Raw genomic sequence first — 26,848 nt, 5'->3', positions numbered from 1 at the left:
AAGAGTTGGCGCAAGGATTGACTGGCAATTCCGTCTTGGGGCATAAATCCTTGATGAATCTTACGCTCTGTTATCACCGTCATCGATCGCGATCTATCCTGTCAACGAATCTCGGCGCGGATCATCGGTGGCGGATCGTTGACCAGGTTCCAGGACGTTGCTCCGATAATCGTTACCTCGGGACACGTATATCATACGTAACCAATTCATTACGAGCAAGGTAAATAAGCGGTTATCTTAATCATATTGCCGGTTAGGTATGTGCGTAATCGTATCTCTAAACGGTACATTTTTAGCGCCAATAAAAGCCCCAGTCTCGATCATCGAATTGCTTCTCGCGAGCGATTCTCATCTCGGTATGATAACAAATGTACACGATATAAAACGACAATCTCCCTGAAACCGATTGTTTCTTCGGCAAATATCGAGAAAAGCAAAGAAATTTGTTATAAATCTTTGTTACGCAAATGCAATTGATTGTTTCTTGTTGCCATCGCATCTTTAATGCTGCACCTGTGATCTCCCACTCTCTTCGAGACTTATCAATCTCTCTCTCTCAATCTTCCATTATAATCGTACGCGCACGATGGCGCCGAAATCAGGCTAATCCGCGATGCGGATCGTCTGATGCGGATAATAACAGCCACGGACAGACAGACGCAGTAGCCTGCGGTTTGCACGGCGTTAGATACATGGCCGTAAACACCGTTACGATTTCAAACAAATGTTATTCTCCAGCAGCCAGCCAGCCAGCCAGCCGGCCGGGCCGGCAGTTCCGATTGTTACCCCGGCGGTGTTCGTGTTCGTGGTCAGATGACTTTGCGGGCCGGCGAGACACGCACTCCTATTTAATGCGGACCGTCATCGACGCGTACACGCACGATGCGATGCGATGCATTATGGCAGGCTCGTGCTCTCAATGAGCGTTAATGGAAAATATCTTTTTCTCCGCTCGTGGATTTTAATATCTTATACCGTTCAGCCTATTACACTTTAATTTCAGCCTATCCCACCCCCTCCCCCACTCTCTCATGTGTGTACCGTACACATCATCTGGAGATGCGTTGCATCTCCACCGTGTCATTTCGTCTCAGAGTCGATTGCCAGCCAGTGATACGGAGTAAATGGAAAGAAGCGAGGGAAAGCATCCGTATTAAATAGCAAAATGTTTCTTTGACGTTACGCGAAGTCGTCTAGAAAACCTCTTCTAATCTTTTATAATCATTCATGAAATCATGATTCTTCTATATGGTATTTTAACAGCAAAATAATGAATAGATACTCAGTGAATAGCTTTGTGTCTTCCCGTCTCTTTATGATCACATAAAGAAGAAATGATACTCTACCAGAGTTGATGATTTTATGTTGGTTATTAAATTTTAAAGTTATCATTTATTAAATCTAATAGTCATTTATAATGTTGGTCTCTTGTCGTTTTATTCTAATCTTAATAGTATACTTTGCATCTGATAATTAAAGTTTTTTTACAATACAAAAAGATATTTATATCTTTCCAAAAAACAAATTACGTTATGTGACATAGTAGTCCTTTATCAAAGTCCACATATTGACTGACGTACATCTACTCCATTATAGAATCGTTAAATAATGATAACTGTATCACAAATTGTAAAGTTATTGCATCTTAATTATTTTCCCGCTCTTTTGGCTTTTATTTAGCAATATTTTGCAATTATCTTATGCGCTTAAGAAAATGAAACTTTCTCCGATAAGACGATCACCGCTCATCTGCTTCGATCCGTGCGTGATTAAAACTCTATCACCGTCTTCTGCGTTACAGAAAGAGAAAAAAAATTCTCTGTGTGTGGTAATAGGGCGAGGCAGGGAAAAATCGGCGATCATGAAGAACGATCTCGAAGAGTTTCTTCTCGATAGACAGGCATTCCGCTCCGCAATTTTCTTCACCCGTAACTTAAGAGCCCGCCGAGCAGGTGCCTCGAATCGAATGGCCAAGCGAACCGCAGGACGCTACCGTTTCTTACATCCCGGCGACATCCTCGTAAACGACTTAATGGTCTTGGTTCGCCTCATATTTTTTGTGTCCGCGCATTTTTCCGATCTTCTCGCGACAAACGTCTATCTGCTCGTCGCGATTGCAAAAATGCTTCAGCTTACTTACGGGCTACATAAAAGCCACATGTTTTTCACTCCGATATGTGAACTCTAATCATGATCATATTAACACAACTACTAAATCTTGTCAGCTTCAACCATCTTCGTATTTTCATAATTTAATTAAAATATTAGGACTGAATTACTTCTCGAGGTTCAAGCCTTTATAAATTTGATGTATATATCAAAATTTTTTCATAAAGATTTAAACGCGATATAAATTTGTATATATATTTATCTATATCAATTTCTTTTATAGATTATAAGATATAAATTTTCTTATTTTCGTAATATATAATTAAAATATTAGGAGTGAATCACTCCTCGGGATTTGACTCTTCATAAATTTGAAACGTCTGTATATCAACGTTTTTTTCTCAGTGTTAAAAAGAATTTCTTGCTCTTTCTCTCTCTCTCTCTCTCTCTTAACACTTGTTTATATATATCGCTCTAATACTGTACTTATAACTGTACAATATTCGTCCTTCGAGTTAGAATTGTAGAGCTACAATCAAAGAGTCAACGAACCGTGCGTCGCAAAAGAAGCGCGACGCGGTAGCACTTTGTCTTATATGATAGCTTATACCGCTTTCTATGTCGCTAATCTGTAATAATGTACGTTGCTTGCGCGAAACCTCGTCACATCGTCGTTATCATCATCGCTCGAAAATTCCACGCGAGTAGCCACGAAACAAGACGCACCGTGTCATTTCGTAACGGGAAACCTGGGGCCCGCCAAGACGCGCAATGAGGTAAAGACGGGGTAATAAAGTGTCACTGTGTGTTATTCTTACGAAAAGTCGCGTGCAGATCCGTGAAATACGGCGGCGTAACGAATCGTAAATTCCATTAGGTGTTGCGGCGCAAGAAATACCGGGCGGCTGTTACAACCAAGGGCCCATGAGGGGATATACAGTTATATACGCATCGCGCATTGATGAAACATTCATGAATCCCATGGTGTAATGCTTCACGTAGCGCGTTTACAGACGCGTGCATCGGTGCAATTGCCCGTGGGTCAAGCGCCGCGCTATATTTTTTTATTTCGTCATTCTACCTTTTAGTGCCTAAAAGCGCCTAAACGCGCCTTTTAGTGCCTATTATCGTACGCGTTATACGCGCGCTTCGTGGTGTCTGTATTTGCAATCAATGAAATAGAGAAACCCGATGTAACGGCGACCGGTTGACAAATTACGCGAGCGAGATAATTAGCTTCGAGAGAATTAATGTTTTTATCTTCAAGAATTAAAAGTTAAGGCTTTTGTAGAAACTTTTTAATGACTTGAGAATTTACAAGTTTTATTTCTTGCATTTTTTCCCTCGCATCTAAGAGTTTTATAAAAAAAAGGATTGATTCTTCAAGAGAGAGTGGAAAGAACTTTTTCGAAATAATCTGATTAGAGCTACTCAATTTTATAAAGATATAATTTGTCTCAATTTTCTCATACAATTTTGTATTACATTTACACTTTTCAGATTTAATTCCTAATATTTGTCTTATATGATAGCTTATACCGCTTTCTATGTCGCTAATCTGTAATAATGTACGTTGCTTGCGCGAAACCTCGTCACATCGTCGTTATCATCATCGCTCGAAAATTCCACGCGAGTAGCCACGAAACAAGACGCACCGTGTCATTTCGTAACGGGAAACCTGGGGCCCGCCAAGACGCGCAATGAGGTAAAGACGGGGTAATAAAGTGTCACTGTGTGTTATTCTTACGAAAAGTCGCGTGCAGATCCGTGAAATACGGCGGCGTAACGAATCGTAAATTCCATTAGGTGTTGCGGCGCAAGAAATACCGGGCGGCTGTTACAACCAAGGGCCCATGAGGGGATATACAGTTATATACGCATCGCGCATTGATGAAACATTCATGAATCCCATGGTGTAATGCTTCACGTAGCGCGTTTACAGACGCGTGCATCGGTGCAATTGCCCGTGGGTCAAGCGCCGCGCTATATTTTTTTATTTCGTCATTCTACGCGCGCCTTTTAGTGCCTATTATCGTACGCGTTATACGCGCGCTTCGTGGTGTCTGTATTTGCAATCAATGAAATAGAGAAACCCGATGTAACGGCGACCGGTTGACAAATTACGCGAGCGAGATAATTAGCTTCGAGAGAATTAATGTTTTTATCTTCAAGAATTAAAAGTTAAGGCTTTTGTAGAAACTTTTTAATGACTTGAGAATTTACAAGTTTTATTTCTTGCATTTTTTCCCTCGCATCTAAGAGTTTTATAAAAAAAAGGATTGATTCTTCAAGAGAGAGTGGAAAGAACTTTTTCGAAATAATCTGATTAGAGCTACTCAACTTTATAAAGATATAATTTGTCTCAATTTTCTTATACAATTTTGTTATGTTTACACTTTTCAGATTTAATTCCTAATATTGCCTAGTAATGATTGATTTCTCGAAATTATTATCAGAATAAAATTTACTTCAGGCTGATAAAAATTTACGGAAAATGATAACAGAAATTACGATAAATCCATTGCACACACGAGTATTTTTTATTAAATGTATTCGATACGTTATTCCAACCAGGATAATCCAGGTACTAATCAGTCGAGACGATAGAGATGGTGAGAGCGTACCAGAAGTGAAAGAATCGCAAATAATCGAATAATGGAGCCGGTGCAATCGGATATAGTAATAACGGCCTGTATGGCTCTTATACCTGTCTGGCGACCTTCCATCGTACTCAATCAACTCCTTAATCATCCTTCTCCCTCTTCTTCATCGACATCATTATCGTCATCGCCAAAGCTAGCATCTTCATCTTTAGAATCCTTTTGGTAATATTGAATCCTATCTAGAGAATTTGGAGAAAATTGATCGATTTTATGAAAAATGCAAAATGATATGTCATATATTCTTATCGAATCTTGTGTTATCATAATTTATTTTTATAATTCAGAGAGAAACTAATATTAAAATTTAAAATTGTTAAAATTTTATTTGATAAGAATTATGAATTCTGTGTATTGTCTTTTAAACTAAAGATCGTCTCTACCAGTGTTAAAATTTTCCTTCTATTTTATTCTATTTTTGTCTATCTAATTGGCTATAAGAAGAAACAATTGGAAATTATGTAAAAAAGGAGATTTACTATTAAAAAAAAGATATATTAAAATAAATTTTAGTTTTAAATCAAATCTCGAATTTAGGTAATTAATTTATACCAAATTTTTAAAATTTTTTCTAATATTCAAATTCATCGAGCTTATAAGAATAAATGCTTATTTCTTTCGATACGGATCGAAAGAAGCGCTATTACAATTTCGACACAATTAGTAATTTGACAGATGTATAAAGAGTACGAATCGTGATCAAAATTGCAAGGGAAGTAGCACGAGGAACAATTCGATATCTCGCCTCATTTATCTTTTCTCCGTGAAACATTTTACCTGTTATCCGTGTGAGTATCAGTGGGATGCGGTATAATGACGATAATGTTATCCTTCTCCGTCTCGTTATTCTTGCGAACCTAATTATTCCGCTCAATTATTAGCGCTGCGCGCGTTGCGTTTTATGATAAGATAGTCAGTTAAAATTCCCATGAGCTCGATTTATATTTTGATTATCTTACATGCTCATACGTTGCTGGTCGCGAGTTTAATTAATGCATTTAACACCAATTTCTATTACAATTTAAATAAGATGATTGGATACTTTGCCGCCTATCGCTATCCTCTCCTCGGTTCCCAGCATCTCTGGCTGGGGAGACCTCGATCGTCGTCGTAATCTATATCCAGCACTTCGTTTAACGATCTTTTTGCCATCCTATCTATTAGCGCTTTTGAGATTGTGGGCTGCATATTTGCCATTTATAATCTGCTCTTTGGTTCTAAGTTTTTGTTATAAATTGCATCTTAACTACTGCATAGAACAGATCAGGATAAAGTCTATGATTTAATCGTTCTGCACTTGTCAGAGTTAATACACATATGTATGGATATATAGAACCATGCATTTCTTTTACATCTTCTATTGTGCATTTGAAATTCATGGCCTGATGTGCTATAAACGCACTATAAAACGTTATAAAGTTATACATCACATTTACTGATTTCAACCCAAAATTTTTCAGTACCATTTTTATCTGACTTAGTACACATTTATGATGGCTGATGTATCCTTTTTGGGCTCCCTAAATATCAGGCCGAATAGTTTTATATTCACAGATAACTGTGTATATGTCCAGGTTATGTTTTTAAGCTATGTTTTTAATGCAATTATAAACTTATGAAGGAGGCACAGCACCTCTTGATGCGAAGATGTCTATGCTCATTGTAGCACATATCATTTGCCATTGTTTTAAGAGGTACTCAATATTTGCTGTCGGTCTTTTTACTAGTGTTATTATACCTGCCATGCCGAGAAATATCAGCAATTGATCTGACACAAAGTTTGCCACTGCACGCTTTATAAGTCTCATCCATTTACCACTCGTAGCGGTATTATTTTAGGTCTACTTCCAAGTATCCAGCACACTGCAGCTGTGAGAAGCTCTTCTTCTTCTATAGGTATATCAGTTAAGATCGTATGTGCTGGTTGCACAAAAGCTGCAGGCTTGGCCACTTCTATGCAAATCACACATTCCTCAGGTACATCTTCAATAAGCTGTTCTATATCAGCTAGGAACACATGCAGCTTTTGTGCTGGTTGCACAAAAGGTGCAGGCTTGGCCTCCTCTATGCGAATCACACAGTTCCTCAGGTATTTTTTCATCTCTGCCATCATTGATGTTTTTGTGTTTTAGTTTTACTGTTTCTGCAACGCATTAAATAAATTTTGGTATCAAGTACACTTTTAAATCTTTTTTGTATTCCGCGCGCGTGCATTCTATATATTTATGTAATTAGAATATTAGAATCATTTTAATCAAACTCCAATTATATATAACTTGAATAATTAATTCAACTAGTAGAATTGCTACAACAAATTAAACTAATATATAATTCGTTCCTAAATCTAATCTTTCTTTCCACATATCAAATGAAAAATTATTTAATAATTCTTTCTGTATCTACAAAATACCATCAATAAAATAAAATGTGGGTGTTACTCGAGGTAGGAAATTTATTTTGTCACAAAGTGGCCCTAAAAGAGATAAATATAACAATTAAAAAATGTATACGTACATATATAATTAGAAGTAAAAAAAACGAGATTTGTATGCGTTGATTTTAAAAATAAGAACCATTCTATGCGCCTAAACGTCCAACGTCCAATTACTTCCAACAACTGGTAAAATTTTTCACATTTCCGCCCTAGGGAAAAAGTTACCTTGCCTCCACTGATAATTCAGATCTTTTCTCGACCCCGCGCTATCACAGATGTTGAATAACGTCGCGTAGGGGGCAGCACATCCCACATTCATTTCTCCGTTAGTTCTCTCCGGCAAGTTTCCATCATATGCTGGAAATTTACGCGAGCTAGATATTAGGTGTACTTCATTATTGAGAAACATGGCTCTCATCTCTACAAGAGCGATTTTTAATCCCGGTAAGACTATAAGAAACGCGTGTACGCGTCAACGATTGCGATGGGTTTCTTCGGTAAACTTTCGCCGATCGTTCTCTACGTTGTCTTGTCGCCGGAATCTCTTTCTTAACTTGATTATCGCACGTGATGAAATGTGGTTAGGCGCTTCGAAAGTATCAGTGAAAAGCTCGGTTTTCATCACGTAACTATCTTTCTGTTTCAGTGCTAAGACAAGCCCTCAGACAGATCATCTTCACGAAGCAATTGCCGAAATGCGTAGGTTCACGTTTGTTGTCAACAATAATTCGTACGATTCGTCAACTCCACACGCATTCGTAACTGATGATAATAGCGAGTTACAGTGGCTGTATAGAGGCCAATATTCAAATAAATCGTTATCAATGAAAATTTTTTCGCAAATATATGCTACTCTAATCAATGTTTCAAGAAAAGATTATGATATTTTTACATCGCATTAATATTTGTACTTTGACTTTCTTGACTTTTCTCAATTTTTATTTCTAAATGTATATCTTTTATATAGTATGAGATTCAATGTGATTTAATGTACTAATTACTTAATATATTTCATATACAGTTATATTGTAAATTCTAATTCTTTCTTTGATTATATATTATATCACTATATTGTTTTAGCAACGTCGTCATCAATTGAATAGTCGGCTGTTTCTTCCAACTGTTATCAGCCAGAGATTTTATGCCGAGAAGAAAGTATTCACTCGTGACAAACCACATTGCAATGTAGGTACCATTGGTCATGTAGATCATGGCAAGACAACTCTGACAGCAGCTATTACCAAAGGTATGCATTTATTATACTCTTACAAGATGATTAATGATACTTGCTACATGAGCAAAAGTATGAATAAACATGAAATATTGTTATAAACAGTATTATCCGAAAAGGAGCTAGCAACAGCTAAGGGATATAGCGAGATTGACAATGCTCCTGAAGAAAAAGCTCGCGGAATTACCATTAATGTTGCACACATTGAGTACCAGACAGAAAATCGGCATTATGGACACACAGATTGCCCGGGTCATGCCGATTACATTAAAAATATGATCACAGGAACAGCACAGATGGATGGCGCTATACTGGTTGTTGCTGCTACAGATGGTACAATGCCACAGACTAGAGAGCACTTGCTGCTTGCTAAACAAATTGGTATTCAGCACATCATTGTATTCATTAACAAGGTATAACATACGTGAAAGATTGCTTATTAAGAGTAAAAGAATAAAGATGACAAAGTATCAAAATCGTATCTTTTAATGTTTTCCAGGTCGATGCGGCTGATTCGGAAATGGTAGAGTTAGTAGAAATGGAAATACGAGAATTGCTTTCTGAAATGGGTTATGACGGCGATAACATCCCGGTAGTGAAAGGTAGTGCGCTCTGTGCTCTCGAAGGAAAGAATCCTGAAATAGGTGCGCAAGCTATCCTACAGTTGTTGGAAGTGGTAGACAAGCATATTCCGACTCCACAAAGAGAGTTGGACAAACCCTTCCTACTCCCGGTAGAGAACGTATATTCTATTCCTGGGAGAGGTACTGTGGCCACTGGTAGATTGGAGCGCGGAAAACTTAAAAAGGGAACGGAATGCGAGTTTATTGGTTACAACAAAGTTTTGAAAAGTACAGTCACAGGTATAGAAATGTTCCATCAGATATTAGATGAAGCCCATGCTGGAGATCAACTTGGTGCTCTAGTAAGAGGTTTAAAGAGAGACGAAGTTAGAAGAGGCATGGTAATGTGCAAACCTGGTAGCATGAAGGCGTACGATCATATAGAAGTGCAAGTGTATGTATTGAGCAAGGAGGAAGGTGGCAGAAAGAAACCTATAGCGAATATGGCACAATTACAAATGTTTTCTAAAACATGGGATAGTGCAGCACAGTGTGCTGTAATGGGTAAGGACTTGGCCATGCCAGGAGAAGACAGCACGTAAGATATATTCCATTTACATATATAGTTCTTTAAACATTTGTTTATTATATATATACTCATTGTTCTTTTGTTGCAGATTAATACTAAAGTTGATAAGACCAATGGTATTAGAGAAAGGACAGCGCTTCACATTAAGAGATGGAACTGTGACTGTAGGAACTGGTGTGGTTACTAACACTCTGAAACCACTTACCGAATCAGAGCGACTATCCCTTCTCGAAGGTAAGAAGGCGTTGAAGAAGGAGTTGAAGAAACAACAAAAACAGTAGACTCGAGAAATATTTGTTGCAAAATAAATCATAATCATGCTATATATAATAAAGAGAAAATGTCAAGTCAGGTAGTCGGATCTCGATCAAAACTCAAATGAGTGTTTATCCGACATTCCTCTGAAAGTTAGTTTGATAGGTATGCAAGATGTGACACTGGCGCAGTTTGTAATGCTAAATATATAAGTTAATTATATATTTAAATGAGGCATTTTTACCACTTTATTATAGATTATGACCCTTATAATTTTATTTGTTAACAAGGATCAGTGTGACAGTAGTCTATATTAATTCAAATATATTGTAAGCATATGTTTATCAAATAATTCTCATTTCTTTCTCAGTTTTCATGCATCTATACGAGATACAATGTATGATTAAGTATATAATTTCTTAAATAAATAATACATTAATAAAATATCAGGAATTACGCGATGATTAATACACAAAAGCTCGAGATGATTATAGCTTTAAAAACAGTTTCATAATTTATTAAAGTTCATACATCAGCATGGTACAATCTGCTTCAAGCAGAATAATGAAACGCTATTAGAAGTGTACAAGAATTAAATGTACATGTTGCAATGTCATTCCTCTAATTTCTTTCTATGCTAAAAATTCAGCAGTGTAATTTACACGTCTCATTTTTTCTGTTAATTAGTTATTGGAAACAATGATTTAAAAGGGTGGATTAACAGTTTCACATACTCTTAACAAAATTTCTCTTGTATAGAAAAGCAACACTGTTTATATAATTTAAGTTGAACAAATGGTACATTCATCTTTTGCTTATAAAAATTTGCAATTGTATATCGTAAGATTCTTTCTTGTAAACTAATCACATTGCATGCCGAACTATTGTATACATCTATTTCAGAATTGGCAGTTTGTATTCTATATTTGATGTCAGAAAAGTATAAAAACAAAACATAGAAAATAAATAACGTTAAGTTTAGATACGCCTTAAAGTGGGTTAACGCGATTGTGTTTAATATACAGCACATCTTATACAATTCCCATTTCTTACGTATATATGTACATACACACGCACGCACGCACATTTATACAAGCGAGCGAATCGAAATATGTAGAGAATTCGTTTGGATTGTTTCATATTACATCACGTCCAACAATTCCAGCATGCTGTATTCTATGAACTGGTATCACAAATTGTTTCACCTTCGCTCCTTAACTTTGTTCCATTTTTAATTTTTAGATTTATATGATATCATCTTTCCCTTATGTGAGAATTTTACAAAATCTAAACATGCAAGTGTAGGTAGATTTGCATACACAATCACACATGTGTGTATTTCGTATTAACACATCCAAGTGACCCATCTTTAAGGCTATAATAATGATAATGATAATATAAGATCATACCAAAATTACATATCCAGAATAATGTTTATTGAACTAAATATTGCTTTTGTAAATATGTAATTATTACTTCCTTCAAAGAAAGAATCTTCGATCTCTATATGAAGAAACACGAGTGCTCAATACATCCAAGGGACACTCGCATAGTAGGCCTTACTCTCCGTAAAGGCCACATCCACAGTATTAAATAAACTAAAGGTCTTCGTCGTCTTCTGGTAATGCCGTTTCTTGAGCTTCTTTGAGATCTTTCTCGATCTGTTGCTGCCACTGTGGATCCATAGTAACTTCCGGTGGCAATAGTGCAGGCATAGCGACAAATTCCAAATTTGGATCTCCAATCAACTTGCGAGCCAACCACAGGAAAGGTTTCTCAAAGTTGTAATTACTTTTCGCACTGATGTCGTAGTACTGGAATGTAAAAAAATGCAAAAATTGTATATTCTTTATATTATGTAAGATTATAATATCAGATTAGAGCAACAGTGTAATTAGAATTCAGATTAGAGGGACAGTGCAATTTCTTCACTTTATATCAGAGTACTGAATCATCATAAAATAAAAAAATTAAAAGAAGATAAGAGATCAAAAAAGTTTGAAGCGCAAACAAGATACAACAGATATATAATTTGAAATATCGCTACGTAAATACCTGTAGATTCTTCTTCCTGTGAAACACGATGCTCTTGGCCTTTACTTTCCTATCCTTGATGTCAACTTTGTTACCGCAAAGGACAATCGGTATGTTTTCGCAGACACGGACCAGATCCCTGTGCCAGTTGGGTACATTCTTATACGTCACTCTGGATGTAACGTCGAACATGATTACGGCACACTGTCCTTGAATATAATAGCCGTCGCGGAGACCACCGAATTTTTCTTGACCGGCCGTATCCCAGACGTTGAAACGGATCGGTCCACGATTAGTATGGAAGATTAGCGGATGCACCTCTACACCCAGAGTGGCGACGTATTTCTTTTCGAATTCACCAGTCAGATGCCGTTTAACGAAGGTGGTCTTGCCGGTACCACCGTCGCCGACGAGCACGCACTTGAAGGTGGGCATATCGGGTTCGTTTGCCATTTTTACTGTTAATTTTCCTCGTAAACTTGATCGATGTTAGGAAATCTCACGCTTCTGTAAAGAAAGAAACTGGTTAAATTCTTAGCTTACTATTTTATGCGGCGAGCAAAAAAAACGCGGGATCTTGCGAGACAATTTTTCGCGTTCAAACATTTCTACTTTCGCGAAGAATATCGCAAGGCGCGAAAAAGAGAAAGAAAGAGATCAATCGCGTCGAATCGAAGATTACGTGGACGTAAGAGTCCCTTGAAAAAATTGACCAAGGACATCGCTGATCGAAGCTACAGGAAAACCTCGCGGTCACGCGTTCGAAACGTGATCGAGACAGGTTCGGCGCGCGTCTCGTACCCGAGGTATCCTCGCGGTAAACGATATTCGGTGAGGGGCACGTGGGAATCGCGGCGAGGAAATCGGAGGGAAAAGCCGGTCGCCGGTCGAAGCACGCACATTCGGACACCGTAATTCACCGATATCGCTGCCGCTGCAACGGCGACGTGGAATGGCGCCTGTCGTGCCCGGCGCGCACGCGAAAGGTCGGAGATTTCCCTCCGATTTTATTTACCGCGTTTGACGTATCCCGCGATCGGCGACGCGGACCGTCGTAATTACCGTTGATTTTCCCCGGCGTCTCGGACGTGTCAGGCGACGCGGGTACGAAATTTTCCCGGGTGGACGGTTGATGTACGTGAAAATGAACGGTACACTCACCGCGCAGCACAGTCGCTACGGCTCACAATGGCGTTCCTCTGAGACAGACAAGCGGAGGCGACCTGCCACCTTCGCCGATTCGTCGAATCGCGACGTTGCGTGGTCGCGGGTGACGTGGTGCGTAATCGACGGGAAAAAGTCAGATTCGATTTTTCGCTCGATTTTCTGCGACGAGAATGCACGCGCTTCTCCCTCGATGGACGCTTAATTCTCGCAATTGACTACCGGAAATGCGCGATCAGCGCGACATCTGCGCGCCATTTCGTTGCCGGTCGCCGGTGCACCGACGTGCACGAGACGGTACAATACAGTCTGCGCAGAAAAACACAGTGGGTTCACGTAGCGACTCGTCTCGTGGCGGCAAATGTTCAAAGGGAGACACTCGCGAGCGATTTCGCGATTTTATTCGTTCGCGGAAGCGAACGGACGTTTCCTTTCTTTCGGGAATAAATTGATTATTTCAAGTGTCGAATGCGCGGGAAAATGGGAATATGGACGAAGCATATATCACGAGGAAGCTTTGGATGAGTTGGATACTTATCGTCTCGATCCAAGTAATTAATTCAAGATATTTTAATCGCGTTCTTCCTTCCATCTTTTTTTCAATTTTTCCTTCATTATTTGATATATATATGCATATAATCAGGTCATTTTCAATATTTTTTTCTACTTTCTCTTGTCATAGAAATGAGAAAAATGTATACCGTAGAAGTTTTTTAATCAAAGCTTTATTCCAATATATTAATGTTATTATTATTTGCATTGATCTTGTTTCATTGTCTCGATACATATATTTCATTTAAGGCACGTATATGCCATAAATTTATATTTGTTCACATCATTTGTAAAAATGTACGCTACAATAGATCTTCTAATATTTTATTTTATCGTGACTACGCAAACATTCTTCCGTATAAAAGTGTATATATGTCAATATTTATAAACATTAATAGAGAAGCGTGAAAATATGAGACTCGTTAAGTGAGCGTGAAAGTATTTTGCGAAAGGGCGCGGAATTTGAAATCGCATCCTTGTTCGAGTTGTTGTTTATTTTGTCAGGGGGCGCCATGGCGCGGCAGGTCGTCCCTGCGAGACGAAGTTGACGTCATCGGCGCGTGCGCGCCGCGTCGGGACAGCACTGCAGGCAGAAGGCGAGTTCGCGAGTGTATCGATTTTACGATCGTGCCTCTCTCGCGGTGCTAGTGCGTCCGTCGTTTCCTTTAGTTTTTTAGTGGCCGTGCACGTCGTACATGGATAAAACCGTGAATGGGATTACCCGCTAGACACGCCGCTCCGTACACCGCCCGCTGACTCGCAACTCCTCGTCACCCTTCATCATGACCAAGGATAGATTAGCAGCCCTCGTCGCGGTGAGTGAATCCCGTCGAGAGAGACTACTCTCTCTCTCTCTCTCTCTCTCTCTTTTTTCTGTTTGCGCTAGTCGCTCTCTGTCTTTCTTTATCTCTATCTTACCTATGTACACGATGCACCAGCTAACCCTGTCGACACGCGTATCTCACGCACTCGTGTACACGCGTAACTCACGCCCCGCGACTTTCCCGTGTGAGTTACGGCGCGTGTAAACTTAATCTTTTCTCATGATACGCTCGGTGCTCGCGAGTCATTTAGCTCGCGAGTTGAATCGAGCGGAACGGTTTCATCGCGCCAGCACCGGCTCGGTTCGTCATCGAGAAGGCGTAACCGGCGGCGGATGACAGGCGTCTCGCTCGCTCGCACGAGCTGACAGGTGTTCCCGCTGTGCGCTCGGTTTCGCACAGCGGGAACTAAAGGTCGTCGCCGTCATCGTGATCATCGTCGTCGGTTTCCGTGGTGTTTTCTCAGCCAGAGACCACCGAACCGGTCGGTGTGTCGTACCCGGGTCCATGGCGACCATGGCCGACCTTGTCACTTATTGGCGAGGCGCCGATGAATGGAGAACGTATCCCCCATCGCCGGCGATGGTCCGGTGATGATTCGAATATCGTAGGCTGCATTCATTCATGACAAATCGTACAATATAAGATATATATATATTTCCATATTTGGGTAGCATTCGAGAATAGCTGTCAAGTTCGCAGCTTGTCAAAATTGTTTAGGGGACACTCTGCGTTATCTTCTCCCGACTTACACAACATGTTTTTTACATGTACGCGTACTTTGGAATATTTTTACGATGTTTTTTCGACGATATTTAAAACCTCGAGACACAGACAAGAAACACAAGCAAAAAGATTTGCAGCTATTAAAGCTGTCAGTTGACTTTAATAATGGATCATCGCGACGAATATTCGTCAAGCTGAAACGAATGTCACGTCGTATAAAAAGATTAATTGTGACAATGTTGCAACGGTGCATGGTTCAATGCAGCGAAATTCGTCACATAAATACGACACGATTGCACCTGTCGAATATTCGAGCGTATTGTGCGTGAAGCCGGTTACGAATTCGCGAAGATTCGTTTTAATTGATAACGGTGGTTGCTATCGTTGTGTCACGCTTGTGGACTCTCGTCGACTTGTCAATGATATCATTGACGCGGTACCGAATATGCAATACATGCTCCTTCGTGTTTTGCATGAAAGCAGGAGATGTATCGATTCAATCAAAATATATGACTTCCGGCATAAGACGAAGAGATATCGATAAAGCGTAACATTATTGATGATCGAAAATCAACAATAACGTAAAATATTACAAGCTTTTAATTCAATAATTCGAAAAGATTGCTTTTATCACTGGTAAATCGTTATCTATTCACTTTTTCTGTTATCTGAATATTTTTGGTTCAATCTCTCATATTAAATAATTAAGATTAAAATTAAATATTCTTTTTGATATATATTATCTTTGCAACCTTTATGAATTTTTTTTTTTTACATCTCTTTAAGATACTACGAGTATTTCAAATATTAATTTTGCAAAATTCTCGAAACAGTTTTTAAAAATTTATTATATGATTTACAATTTATATCGTATATATAATAACTAACAATAATAGTAGAGCGGAAAGTATTCGACCGACTTTCCTTTTTTTTTTGTTCTTAATTCTTAATTAATATATCTCTCAATTAATATATTCTGTTTCGAAAGATGCATGATACGCATAGAGTATTACGGTAGCTGATATTTGATGCCTCGATGACTCATTAATTGGTGGCATTCGTGGAAAATATGGGCGTAGAATCCAGCCCATGTTACCAACACGGATTTCCTTGTCTACCATTGACTATGAAACTATTATTAAACCATTAGTTTTCTGAAAACAATATTTTTTTATTGTTATATTATACAATAATAATTTTTATAATAATAATATTATAAAATGCGAGATATTATTTGAACCATCCATTTTGAAACAATTTCGAAAAAAATTTTCTTTTCTATTAATATAAGTTTATATATCTCAGAATTTGAAGTTATACATAACTATCAAAACAGTTTATTTTATATACGATTATGTATCGCTTTAAAAATTTTTCACAATAATAATCATGGTACTATTTTTTATGGAAGATGCTCGACATGATAGCTTTTTAAATTTAAATATATTGTAATATAAAACATACTTTGTAAGAAATAACAGGATAACAAGAATGACATGTTCCAACAATGAAAATAATCTGAACGGAAGAGCTTGAAATGTTCGTTTTTATCTATAAATTACATATAATTCAGAAAGTCTTTGTCTCTTTGCATTATGATCTGTGTTTGGCTCGTATTATTTTACTCCCTTTCGCTTTTATAATAATTATTTATAATTTTTGAGTTTCGAGAAAAAAAGAGAGAGAGAGAGTAATATTCCATTGTAATATTCCATTGTAAGAAACGCGAAAAATTAAAATTCGTCCCGCATTTACATCGCTCGGTTATTATCGTTCTTGACGCTCTGCATAAAAAGTGCGAGCATCTTTTATAAATAACCGAGATTCCTTTATGAGAAAATACGAATTGCGAGACATTTTTTCACGCGCGGGATATGAGATAATTCTCTCTCAAAAATGATTGCGAGTTTATTACAATTGTGATTCGCGTGTTATGTCGGTATCTCGTGGAGAGTGTGTCGTGACCTTTTATGTTCGCTATAAAGATTTCTGGTATATGCCCGCGGATTTTATGTGTACCACACAATCTCAATTTTTCTTCTTTCTTTTGAAATATATCAACATATATTTGACATCGATCCACATAGCTTTATAAACTCGCAAGACTTGAAAAAGGTATCAAACAGTATATTGTTTGCACTGTAATATTTTACATAGAAAAATGTCAAACTTGTTTCAATAATTTTCAAATAATAATTTTTTTATTATTAACAAATGTAGAACACACACATATTTCACATCTATATAATATAATATAGAGATGATATGTGTGTGTTCTCTTATATTTGTTAGTTAATTTTTATATTTTATAGTTAATCATATTTATATTAGACAACAATATTTATATTGTTATTTGCAATTAATAATAATTACGAAATTATTTTACATTTCTGAAAACTGCTCCAGATAATCATATTTTCACATTTTTCCTCTTCTTAACATTTTAAATTTCTTAAAATTGGAATTCTTTTTCGTGATGTTTAGAGGAACAAGATGTGTTTTGTCCTTTTGACGAGGACGATTCCTTGACCTGGCCGATAGCGCGCATTTATTTTCTTGATGATTTTGTTCGCGAAGGTTATCCCTACTATAGTCTTGCCGTTTACATAACGATTTGTTAGGCGTGCTAATCACCTCGAAAGACATCTCATGCTCAGACTATGCTCGACAAACGCAGTAAGTTACCCGCTGTCGCTTAGAATTCGATGTCATTGACGAGAATGTTTCGAGTTTGTTAAAGAATTGAAGATGCCTCCTCGTAGGAGATTGCCTTATATCAATATACTGGTACGTTAGATGTATGGATCTCTGGTTAAAATCGGTATAAATCCGGTAATCTCGATTTTCGATACTGTAAATATGGAAATATGTACATATCTTATGTCAATTGTCTCGTTTTCATTATCAGAAATAAGCGCGGAGATCATTTTCGTGTATTTCTCGCATCGAAATCTGAATCTATCGAAATTATATGACTTTCAATCTCTCTGATTTAATTTAATGAAGAAATTTGCAGCAGAAATTCGACGCGATATCGATAACAAGAGAGTAACGATACACTTTTCAGTCCTCTTGTCGTAATCGCCCGCGCGCGGTGCCTATAATCGTTTCTTAATTGTATGCAAATATCGTATCGATTAAGCGAGGACCCGAGCGACAACTAGGGCGATCGAGAAACGAGCACGGCCGCGAAACTAACAGGCGCAGGGTACGCGTTTGCACCATGTCTCGATAAAAAAATTATGCATTAACTGTTAACAGAGACTTTATAGACGTATAACGATTTGTTAGGCGTGCTAATCACCTCGAAAGACATCTCATGCTCAGACTATGCTCGACAAACGCAGTAAGTTACCCGCTGTCGCTTAGAATTCGATGTCATTGACGAGAATGTTTCGAGTTTGTTAAAGAATTGAAGATGCCTCCTCGTAGGAGATTGCCTTATATCAATATACTGGTACGTTAGATGTATGGATCTCTGGTTAAAATCGGTATAAATCCGGTAATCTCGATTTTCGATACTGTAAATATGGAAATATGTACATATCTTATGTCAATTGTCTCGTTTTCATTATCAGAAATAAGCGCGGAGATCATTTTCGTGTATTTCTCGCATCGAAATCTGAATCTATCGAAATTATATGACTTTCAATCTCTCTGATTAAATTTAAAACGCAAAATTTACGATATTAAAAATGCGAATTTAAGTATTCAAATTATTACATTGTTGACAAATGAAAACATATTAGTTCTATAATAAATGCGTATTTATTTTGATTTTTTTATTTGGGGAAAGGACGGTTTCATAAACCATCTATTTGTTTTGCGAATTATCTATAAGAAAATATATTTTAATTTAGGACAAATATATGATATATAAATTAGAACGCATGTGTATACGTGAACGAGATCCGGCAGTAGAAAAAGTCGATTAACGCTATCTCTGTTCAACACGATTTTCCTACTCTGCCTGTATCGCAGGGAACAGCGTAATTTAAAAAAAAAAAAAATAGCAAATAGCTGATCCGAAGTAGTTAACCTGGACTGTTGGTGCGATTCAACCTTAGCACGATACGAGTTGAAACGGGAACAATGATCGATCGCGTGAAAATTACGTTAGGCATAAGATAGCATCTAAATATGGCACTATATGGAATACACGTATTATAAAATAATGTGAAATAAAGCACAAAAAATATGTACATATATTACTTCAGCGAAAGCGCGCGCAAGCTTGAGAGAATGAGCCGGTATTACAAATTGTGTTAGCGAAATTTATCGATATCTCTTAAATTATCGGAAAATATTGCGTTACGAAGTTTTATATACGTGTATTTCGAAAGCACAGAGTTGTTAATGAAATATTTTTCGTAATTAAATATGCATAGTTTGAAATTATTACAATATCGATGAATATTCAATCTGCACTGCTAATAGATATACGGACAAATTATTGGAGTTACCTGGAGTTCTCCCATTTCCGTTGTCACGAATAAACACATAAAGCGTTGTGTTTACGCGTCTATGGTATCGTAACCGCCAACTAACCAGAATTATATCGATTTCACTCGCAACTTGCGTATGTTACAGAAAGTGGAGAGATACACATAACATTATAGTTCGCCTCGCAGTTGTCGTGCTAAACTTTGTTTGGATTATGTTATTATTTTACCCGATGTTCTCGTGTACTATCATTATCGGAATATACTATTTGCCATTTTGGTCGCGATATTCGCGCGCTGAAGAAATTTGCAGCAGAAATTCGACGCGATATCGATAACAAGAGAGTAACGATACACTTTTCAGTCCTCTTGTCGTAATCGCCCGCGCGCGGTGCCTATAATCGTTTCTTAATTGTATGTAAATATCGTATCGATTAAGCGAGGACCCGAGCGACAACTAGGGCGATCGAGAAACGAGCCGCGAAACTAACAGGCGCAGGGTACGCGTTTGCATCATGTCTCGATAAAAAAATTATGCATTAACTGTTAACAGAGACATTATAGACTTTAGAAAGAGTAAAAAAAATTATGTTCGCTATGTATCGCACAGTTTTGTTTTAAAAAAAATATTCATTTTTAATTCCATAAATTTCGTCAGTGATGCTTTTTTCTTGCATTTTAATATGTATATTTTTATGACACGCACAAAAGCAGATTGTGTAAAGTTTCGTATATACATTAAATATTTTTATAATTTTTTAAAACAGGTTAAAATCTGGTACTTATACTATTTTGTCTTTATTTTATTTTGTATGTCGTTTTTTCTATGTCTGAATAAATATTACATAAAATTGCTAGTAAAAACAACATCTCGACATTGTTGAATGGAAAAATGGCACAAGTTGATATAAATATCACTTCCATGCATAATTATTTTAGCACAATATAAGATTAACATTTTCTTCTTTTAAAAAACTTATCAAAGAACATTACTTTTTGTTTTTCAAAATAGTTAAAAGTATGAAAATATAAGTTGAACTAATATTCTATTCAATAATTGAAACATTGATAATATTCCCCAACTTTGATTAATATCTACTTCAAATCATCCGAGAGATAGTAGAAACAATGTAACGTGATGACATCTTGTAGATGCTTCGTTTCACGAGATTTTTATCTTTTGACAACAACATTAAACTTATAATGAAGAAGAATTCTGTCGCTTATGTTATAGTTTATCAGTTGATAAAAGAAATTTTCTCGCAATCTTGATTAGCCCATTATATCCAACATTTCTTGATTTGCTGCAAAGAAAAATTTTATTTTCGATGTGTGAAATCCTTTGCATCGAAATGAAATGAAATACTTTTGTTCATCTTATTTATTTATAAGTTAATTTATGATGTAACATGAAATAAATTGATTGAATGTAAAATTTATTTCTTTATTTGGAAAATGTGAAATAGTAATAACTTTATTGATCTTAACTATAAACTCTATAAGTTTATTGATGACTTAATAAAGAATATCTTAACAATGAATTAATTATTCAGTTGTTTGAATGGGATTATTAGTAATCGGTAACAAAGTCAGTATTAGAATTTAAATCGATATGATTATGATAACAATATGATAGTGCGATATGATTACTATTTATTTTATCAGACAGATAAAGGCCAAGTTCGAGGAGAAAACCGCGGATCAAAATATACTAGTGCCTATAATCTTGAATTGCCATATAATTTCTTACGTAATATTAATATTTAAGCTATGTATGTTTATTTTAGTAATGATAAAAAAGTATATAATAGTATCTCGTAAATATTTATAATATATATAGAGAAATATTTTTCAGAATTAATTATATATAATATATTAAAAATGCTCACATAAAAGTTTACAATAATGTTTACCAATATTAACCAGTATTCCAAGTCTGTGTATATCACACAATGCCCTTAGCGGTTATTTCTCCTTGGTTAAGATAAGACAAAGGAAAAGATATATAAGATGATGAAAGGAATGCAATAAATTATTTTCACAAGCACTTAAAGCACTTCAGTTATAAATATAATTTATTATCCATATAAAAGAGATTACAGCATAATGGTTTTGTAAACAATTACGCATTTTTCACAGCTAAATCTATTGTTACAATTTTGTCTATAATTTATATAAAGTATTATCTATTCAGTGAATAAGAAATGTAAGACAAATTGTAGAATAAAGCCGCGATTTAACTTTTGATTCGATTTGATTCGAACGTTACGCGAAGATAATATATTTATTACAATACATGAGATTATCCTAACGAGGGCAAAATCATTATTGTACGACTGAAAGCGGTTGTGCCACGTTACGCGAGAGGAAGTCAGTCTTATCAGGATGGGAGATTGCGTATGTACTATACATGTCTGCGTACGCAATCTCTGATAAAACTCGTTAGTCATGTATGTATATTCGTGCGTTTACGTTTATCGCATTGGAATAAATCACGTCCGACGTAGTCTTAATTGATGAGCTTCGTGTATAATATTCGACAATTTTATATCGTCATTCCGTTCCAAGTATTCCGGGAAATCAAGTATCGCGGAAACGATTACTGTATGATATTTTCACTTGTCGAACGCAAAATAATATTTTTTAGATAAGTATTTATAGAGATAAATAAATGAATATATAGATGGGAATATCGTTGAATTGATGATACAACCGATTTTTTATAAAAAAATAATTCAAAATATTACAATTTTTTATAGATTTTATTTTTTCGAAATAAATGATTTTGCAAATGGAAAAATAATTATTTTTCTTTTTGGTTGCGCTACATATATATGTTTAGGAACACTTTATATAAAATAGAAAATAAAATTGATATTTTCTAATTGGATAGAATTAAATATAAATATTCTCTATGATGTCATTCACATTAGTCTGTTATTCTTTTTTATTCTTCTGTTGTATTCACATTAGTTATTATTCTGATATTAGTTATAAAAAAAGAAAAATAAACATCTTTGAATATTGTAGTGTACTACCCTCTATTTCTAATGATTGTATTTCTTTTTGCAGGCCCAGTCGGATGACGACGATGTGGCGGACGATGTGTCCGTCAACGTCGGGGCGCCGGATGATTTCATGACGGAATTTTTCGCGGAGGTGAGTGACGAATTAATTTGTTGCTGCGGCAATTTCATTTCCGGCGCCGCGCGCGATTCTCCAACAATCGAAAGTAGGTTAAACCAGTATCAGCGAAAAGAGTACATCGTTCGTTCCGAGGACAATGCACGTTTCCTTCTCTCGCTTCTTTTCATATAGGTATATGTGAATATCGCAGAATAATACATAAGCGTAACGATGCTTATGTATGTGTAAAATTTAATAACTCGGAGGAAACGCAGCATTCCCTAAAAATTCCGCGCTGGAATCTTTGCACAAGATTCTCTTATTCTATCGATCGCGCCTCACGAGAGCTCTCCCTTATTTTACGGTAAAATGTTTTTACTTGTAGATGTGTCTGTGTGTGTGTGTGTGTGTGTGTGTGTGTGTGTGTGTGTGTGTGTGTGTGCGGGCACTTGCTCGGGCAACAAGATGCAGCTTTCTTGTAGCTGCATCAAACGTGTGACACATCTTTTTCTCTCAAAGCGTGGATTTTTACGGTTCGGAGATGCCTTCGTAATCGCTTTACTGAAGCAAAATCTCTAACGAGCATCGGTACATCGTGCATATACGTCGGGCGTTAATCATATCGTTTAATCAGCTTATACGGAATTATGGTGGAATCGCAAACACACGTTCATGCTGAAAAGCGACGCACGTTTCACCGTATGTTCCGTCATATGCGTGTCGTATTAAATATTTTTCGAGGATAATTGTAAATTGTAAATTGCGAATTATTATTTGAGGATTATCGGATAATCGTCTTTCGGAAAATTAATCAATTTTTGCATTGCTCTGATATTAATTTAACGAACGTTCGCCATTTACAGAATAAATATATATCGCGGATATTTTGTGAAAACAAAAAATCCATTTAACTTCTATCGGTACGTAACTCGAGAACTAAGAATAGAAAAGCGAACGTGTAATTTTATGCACACTTATCGCATGTGCGATAATAAGCCACTTTTTCTCTCGAATGCAAAAAAGTTTCTCTATCTGATACATTATTTCTCTCACAAGCTTGTGATTTGTTGTCCTAGATAGGAGGTGTTATTTGGAGTGCAGAATAACTTGTATTATATCGCGTACCGATAGTACCATTTCATTCATCAAATTTAAAAAAAAATAGAGAACGATAAGAGAAATTATTTTATGGTTTGCAACATTTGTAAGTTATTTTATCAAACTCGAATATCATATTTTAAATTTCGCTTTAATTAACATACATTTTTAGTCAGATATAATTTGCGAAAAGAGAATAAACATATATATTTTATAAATTTATATCTCTCTTACTGGTTACGAATAAATATCTGTTGATTATGTCAACATTGTAACAAACGCTATAAAAACATAAGAATAAAAAAGAAAATTCAGATTAAAGAGAAGATGATTTAGAAGATTGTAAGAAAAATACATCACAATATATTTTTGGTTCATATTTTTGAAGGACATACTTTCGTTTCCAGTATTTGTTTCATTTTTATTCATGTGACTCTTCTACGGATAAATGTTGGGAAATGCAAAGCAAACGGTAACTTTTACAAAATATAATAATAAGATACGTTCTTGATCTTTGCATATTTGGCAAATGTTTGCGCATCTCTATCTATTTTTAAAACTATTGGTTTAAGATTTTATCTTTATTAGCATAATCCCCATCTATATTTATTATATTTACTTTATTATATTTTTCATTTAATATATATTATTCATAATTTATCCAATATCGAATAATCTTTATCGTTAAGTAATTTTGCAACAACGGCGGAATGTAATTAATTAAAAGTTATCTCGATATATATCCTTCAACGTATCCCGCGTTAAGGATCAGTTCATGTTTGCTGCCGATTATGTCGATTAGAGACAAGGAGAAGTATCAGATCGCCAAGATAATTACACGCGGCTATAATTATCGTGTATGATTTCGCTGGTAGCTGGATAATAATTACCGCGAACGGTACGCGTGTTTCTCACGTTGTTTCGCCGACGTTCGTGGCCGTGTGCGTTTGACGTTTACGAGAAGGTTTTTAATTTCAACGGCGAAAAATACAACGCTCGCGAAATTTCAGACGGGCGGAAAAGATTTCAACGCGATCATCGAGACGCAAGGTAATCCAAATGCAGATGCGACTCGCGGAGCGAAAACCAAAATGGCATTACCGGGTGTTTTAATCGATAAACGTCATTTACACGTCACCGTTTTTATATGTTTTGTGTTATGTAAGCGGCGGAACTCGGGAACGCGCTCGAATGACGACTCAAATCGGATGTTTTCAACTATCCGTGATATGCGTAAGATGATCAGGGAAAAAATTTGTAAGTATTCTTTAATGATTTAATGAATAATTTTGTGATTTCTCTGTGTTATGATATTTTTAAATTTAATTTTAAATTAAACTTGTGTAATTAAAAAAATATATTTTTACTCTGTGACACAAAGTACTTATATTTTCTTTTAGAAAACCAAATGTATATTTTTAATTTCGTTAAATAACAAATACGATATGATTCATGACTTATGAGTAAGATAACAAAACTTGGTAGATTATCCCTGGGAATATTTGCAGAGAGTTATATGAACAGAGATTCTATTCAGTTCCGCTGCGGAACTTCAAGAATAAATTGCTTCGCGAGATGCTAATTTTACTTACATTTATTGTATTAAATATCGTCATTACACTTGCAAACCACTTGCCACAATTGTATTATTGTAACTTGTATTAGCTTTCTATTTTGCTTTATGTATTTATCGGAAATATATGCGCAGATAAATTGTTCATTTATTTTACTTATAACAAAGGTATGTATAAAGCCCACGCGTTTACGTAGAGAAACTCTTAAGCTTACGTATCTGTTATCAAGATGTGTTGTTGCATAAAATTTTTTCTTATGCAGATTTTACTTGGCATACATGCTATTCAATATTTTCGCCACTCACATTTATCGTATAAATTCTCTTTATATAGGAGAAATCTTTATAATCACGTATCCTACGGAATAAAAAAGTTGCGGATTATCGGTTTACGTGCTTTTAAAGAACAAAACTGCAAAAACGAGCAGGCATCGGTCGTTAAATATGCATAACGTGCGCAAAAATGTCATCCGCGCAAAATTTGCGTCAAATTGTCGAAAGGATCATTATACGCTGCTAAATAATTCACGATTTACATCGGCACCACGTATTTATATTTATGCCGCTAATAAAGCGACAACGATGGAACGCGCGACGGAAAAATTGCATTGCCGATGCAATTTCCATCTGGTGACAACACATACACGAATATCGTGGAAATTTCTCTCCGTTGCTGATATTTTCCAACGAGTCGAAAGAATCTTGACGGTGAAATGAGAGCGCGTTCCCATGTAAATGGATGATCGTAAAAGAGTGCGCGCGAAAAGCTCGCGCGCGCCAAGTTAGATTGATTTTTACCGCGTTTCGTCGTCATTTCGCTCGTTTTATCGCGCATCTTTATTTCCCGCTGTTTTTTCCACAAGCACCCTGTCATCTGAAAGTTTCCTATTATTTTCCTGTTATAGCATCGAGATTGCGTGTGCCTTTATTATTGTTATTATACAGAGTGAGTTTTTTTAACTTGAAACTGTAAAATATCTCGGAAAGTAAGCTTTATCGAAAAAAATGTTTCAAACAAAAGTTGTAGGGTTCGGAGGGGGCCACATGATAAAAATATGGATTTGACCTTGAGTGACCTTTTCAAGGTGAGATCAATGTGATCGACGTTTTCTTAAATGGAACCCCCCATTTTTTATTGCATGTTCTTATAGCTTACCTTGAGAGCTTTTCAAAACACTTTAATAAAGTATTTTTTCATTAAGTACTTTTTGAGTTATTTTATATTTTATTCTGACATATTTTGATATAAAAAATAAAATATCTCATAAAATATTTAGTTTTCGATAATCTTACCGTAATACTTTTATGTACAAAATAATGAGACAAATCAATTAGTGTAAAGAAAAAACAAATAATTGTTTAAAAAAATACATTGTAAATAATTACATACTTTTTCTTAAAAACAATTATTTTTTTTATACTAATTGATTTGTCTCATTATTCTGTACATAAAAATATTACGGTAAGATTA

The 26,848-nt window shown here is 36.0% G+C and overlaps 4 protein-coding genes across 10 annotated transcripts in view; 2 read left to right on the top strand and 2 right to left on the bottom strand.

The window, feature by feature from the left end:
• The window catches only part of LOC115243561, a 29,791-nt gene extending 22,358 nt beyond the window's left edge, over nucleotides 1–7,433 (bottom strand). Inside the window, exons 1-3 of one of the 2 annotated variants that reach the window (XM_029820674.1) lie at nucleotides 7,284–7,433; nucleotides 5,547–6,912; nucleotides 4,817–4,951 (exon numbers count right to left, since the gene is read on the bottom strand). The gene's annotated coding sequence lies outside the window, so the exon portion shown is untranslated. Of the gene's footprint in view, nucleotides 1–4,816; nucleotides 4,952–5,546; nucleotides 7,068–7,283 lie in introns of those variants that run through there. The other variant, XM_029820675.1, reaches the window with a different exon arrangement.
• A 52-nt stretch (nucleotides 7,434–7,485) lies between these two features.
• On the top strand, nucleotides 7,486–10,280 carry LOC115243562 (elongation factor Tu, mitochondrial-like). The gene is made up of 6 exons (XM_029820677.1): nucleotides 7,486–7,647; nucleotides 7,850–7,902; nucleotides 8,284–8,449; nucleotides 8,540–8,847; nucleotides 8,934–9,595; nucleotides 9,675–10,280. The coding sequence occupies exons 1-6, from the start codon at nucleotides 7,611–7,613 to the stop codon at nucleotides 9,865–9,867; spliced, it is 1,419 nt and encodes a 472-aa protein (XP_029676537.1). The 5' UTR covers nucleotides 7,486–7,610; the 3' UTR covers nucleotides 9,868–10,280.
• Nucleotides 10,281–10,335: 55 nt separating this feature from the next.
• Nucleotides 10,336–13,181, bottom strand: LOC115243565 (GTP-binding nuclear protein Ran). 2 transcript variants are annotated; one of them, XM_029820684.1, is made up of 3 exons: nucleotides 13,037–13,181; nucleotides 11,897–12,382; nucleotides 10,336–11,655 (listed from the first exon to the last, which is right to left on the bottom strand). In XM_029820684.1, exons 2-3 carry the CDS (start codon nucleotides 12,326–12,328, stop codon nucleotides 11,440–11,442), a joined length of 648 nt encoding a protein of 215 aa, XP_029676544.1. In that variant the 5' UTR covers nucleotides 12,329–12,382; nucleotides 13,037–13,181; the 3' UTR covers nucleotides 10,336–11,439. The 2 variants fall into 2 exon arrangements, with proteins under 2 accessions (XP_029676544.1, XP_029676543.1); XM_029820683.1 differs by having other exon boundaries at nucleotides 12,938–13,096.
• A 922-nt stretch (nucleotides 13,182–14,103) lies between these two features.
• The window catches only part of LOC115243563 (syntaxin-1A), a 72,642-nt gene continuing 59,897 nt past the window's right edge, over nucleotides 14,104–26,848 (top strand). The window contains exons 1-2 of one of the 5 annotated variants that reach the window (XM_029820681.1): nucleotides 14,104–14,406; nucleotides 22,653–22,739. In XM_029820681.1, coding sequence (XP_029676541.1) covers nucleotides 14,374–14,406; nucleotides 22,653–22,739 — 120 coding nt within the window. In that variant the 5' untranslated portion in view covers nucleotides 14,104–14,373. The remainder of the gene's footprint in view (nucleotides 14,407–22,652; nucleotides 22,740–26,848) is intronic. The other 4 variants (XM_029820678.1, XM_029820682.1, XM_029820679.1 and 1 more) reach the window with 4 other exon arrangements.

Source organism: Formica exsecta, unplaced genomic scaffold, assembly GCF_003651465.1.
Source record: "Formica exsecta isolate Colony F162 unplaced genomic scaffold, ASM365146v1 scaffold72, whole genome shotgun sequence".
Taxonomy (NCBI): Eukaryota; Metazoa; Arthropoda; class Insecta; order Hymenoptera; family Formicidae; genus Formica; species Formica exsecta.
The sequence above is the reverse complement of the archived record's forward strand: the minus strand, read 5'-3'. Positions and strand labels throughout refer to the sequence as shown.

Bases quoted from the DNA above. Each gene is read 5' to 3' on its own strand.
- LOC115243562 (XM_029820677.1), top strand. From the start codon at position 7,611: ATGGCTCTCATCTCTACAAGAGCGATTTTTAATCCCG. The intron at 7,903-8,283 runs GTAGGTTCACGT...ATATTGTTTTAG, and splicing joins CGAAGCAATTGCCGAAATGC to CAACGTCGTCATCAATTGAA. The intron at 8,848-8,933 runs GTATAACATACG...AATGTTTTCCAG, and splicing joins TCATTGTATTCATTAACAAG to GTCGATGCGGCTGATTCGGA.
- LOC115243565 (XM_029820684.1), bottom strand. From the start codon at position 12,328: ATGGCAAACGAACCCGATATGCCCACCTTCAAGTGCGTGCTCGTCGGC. The intron at 11,656-11,896 runs GTATTTACGTAG...TTTACATTCCAG, and splicing joins ACAGGAAGAAGAATCTACAG to TACTACGACATCAGTGCGAA.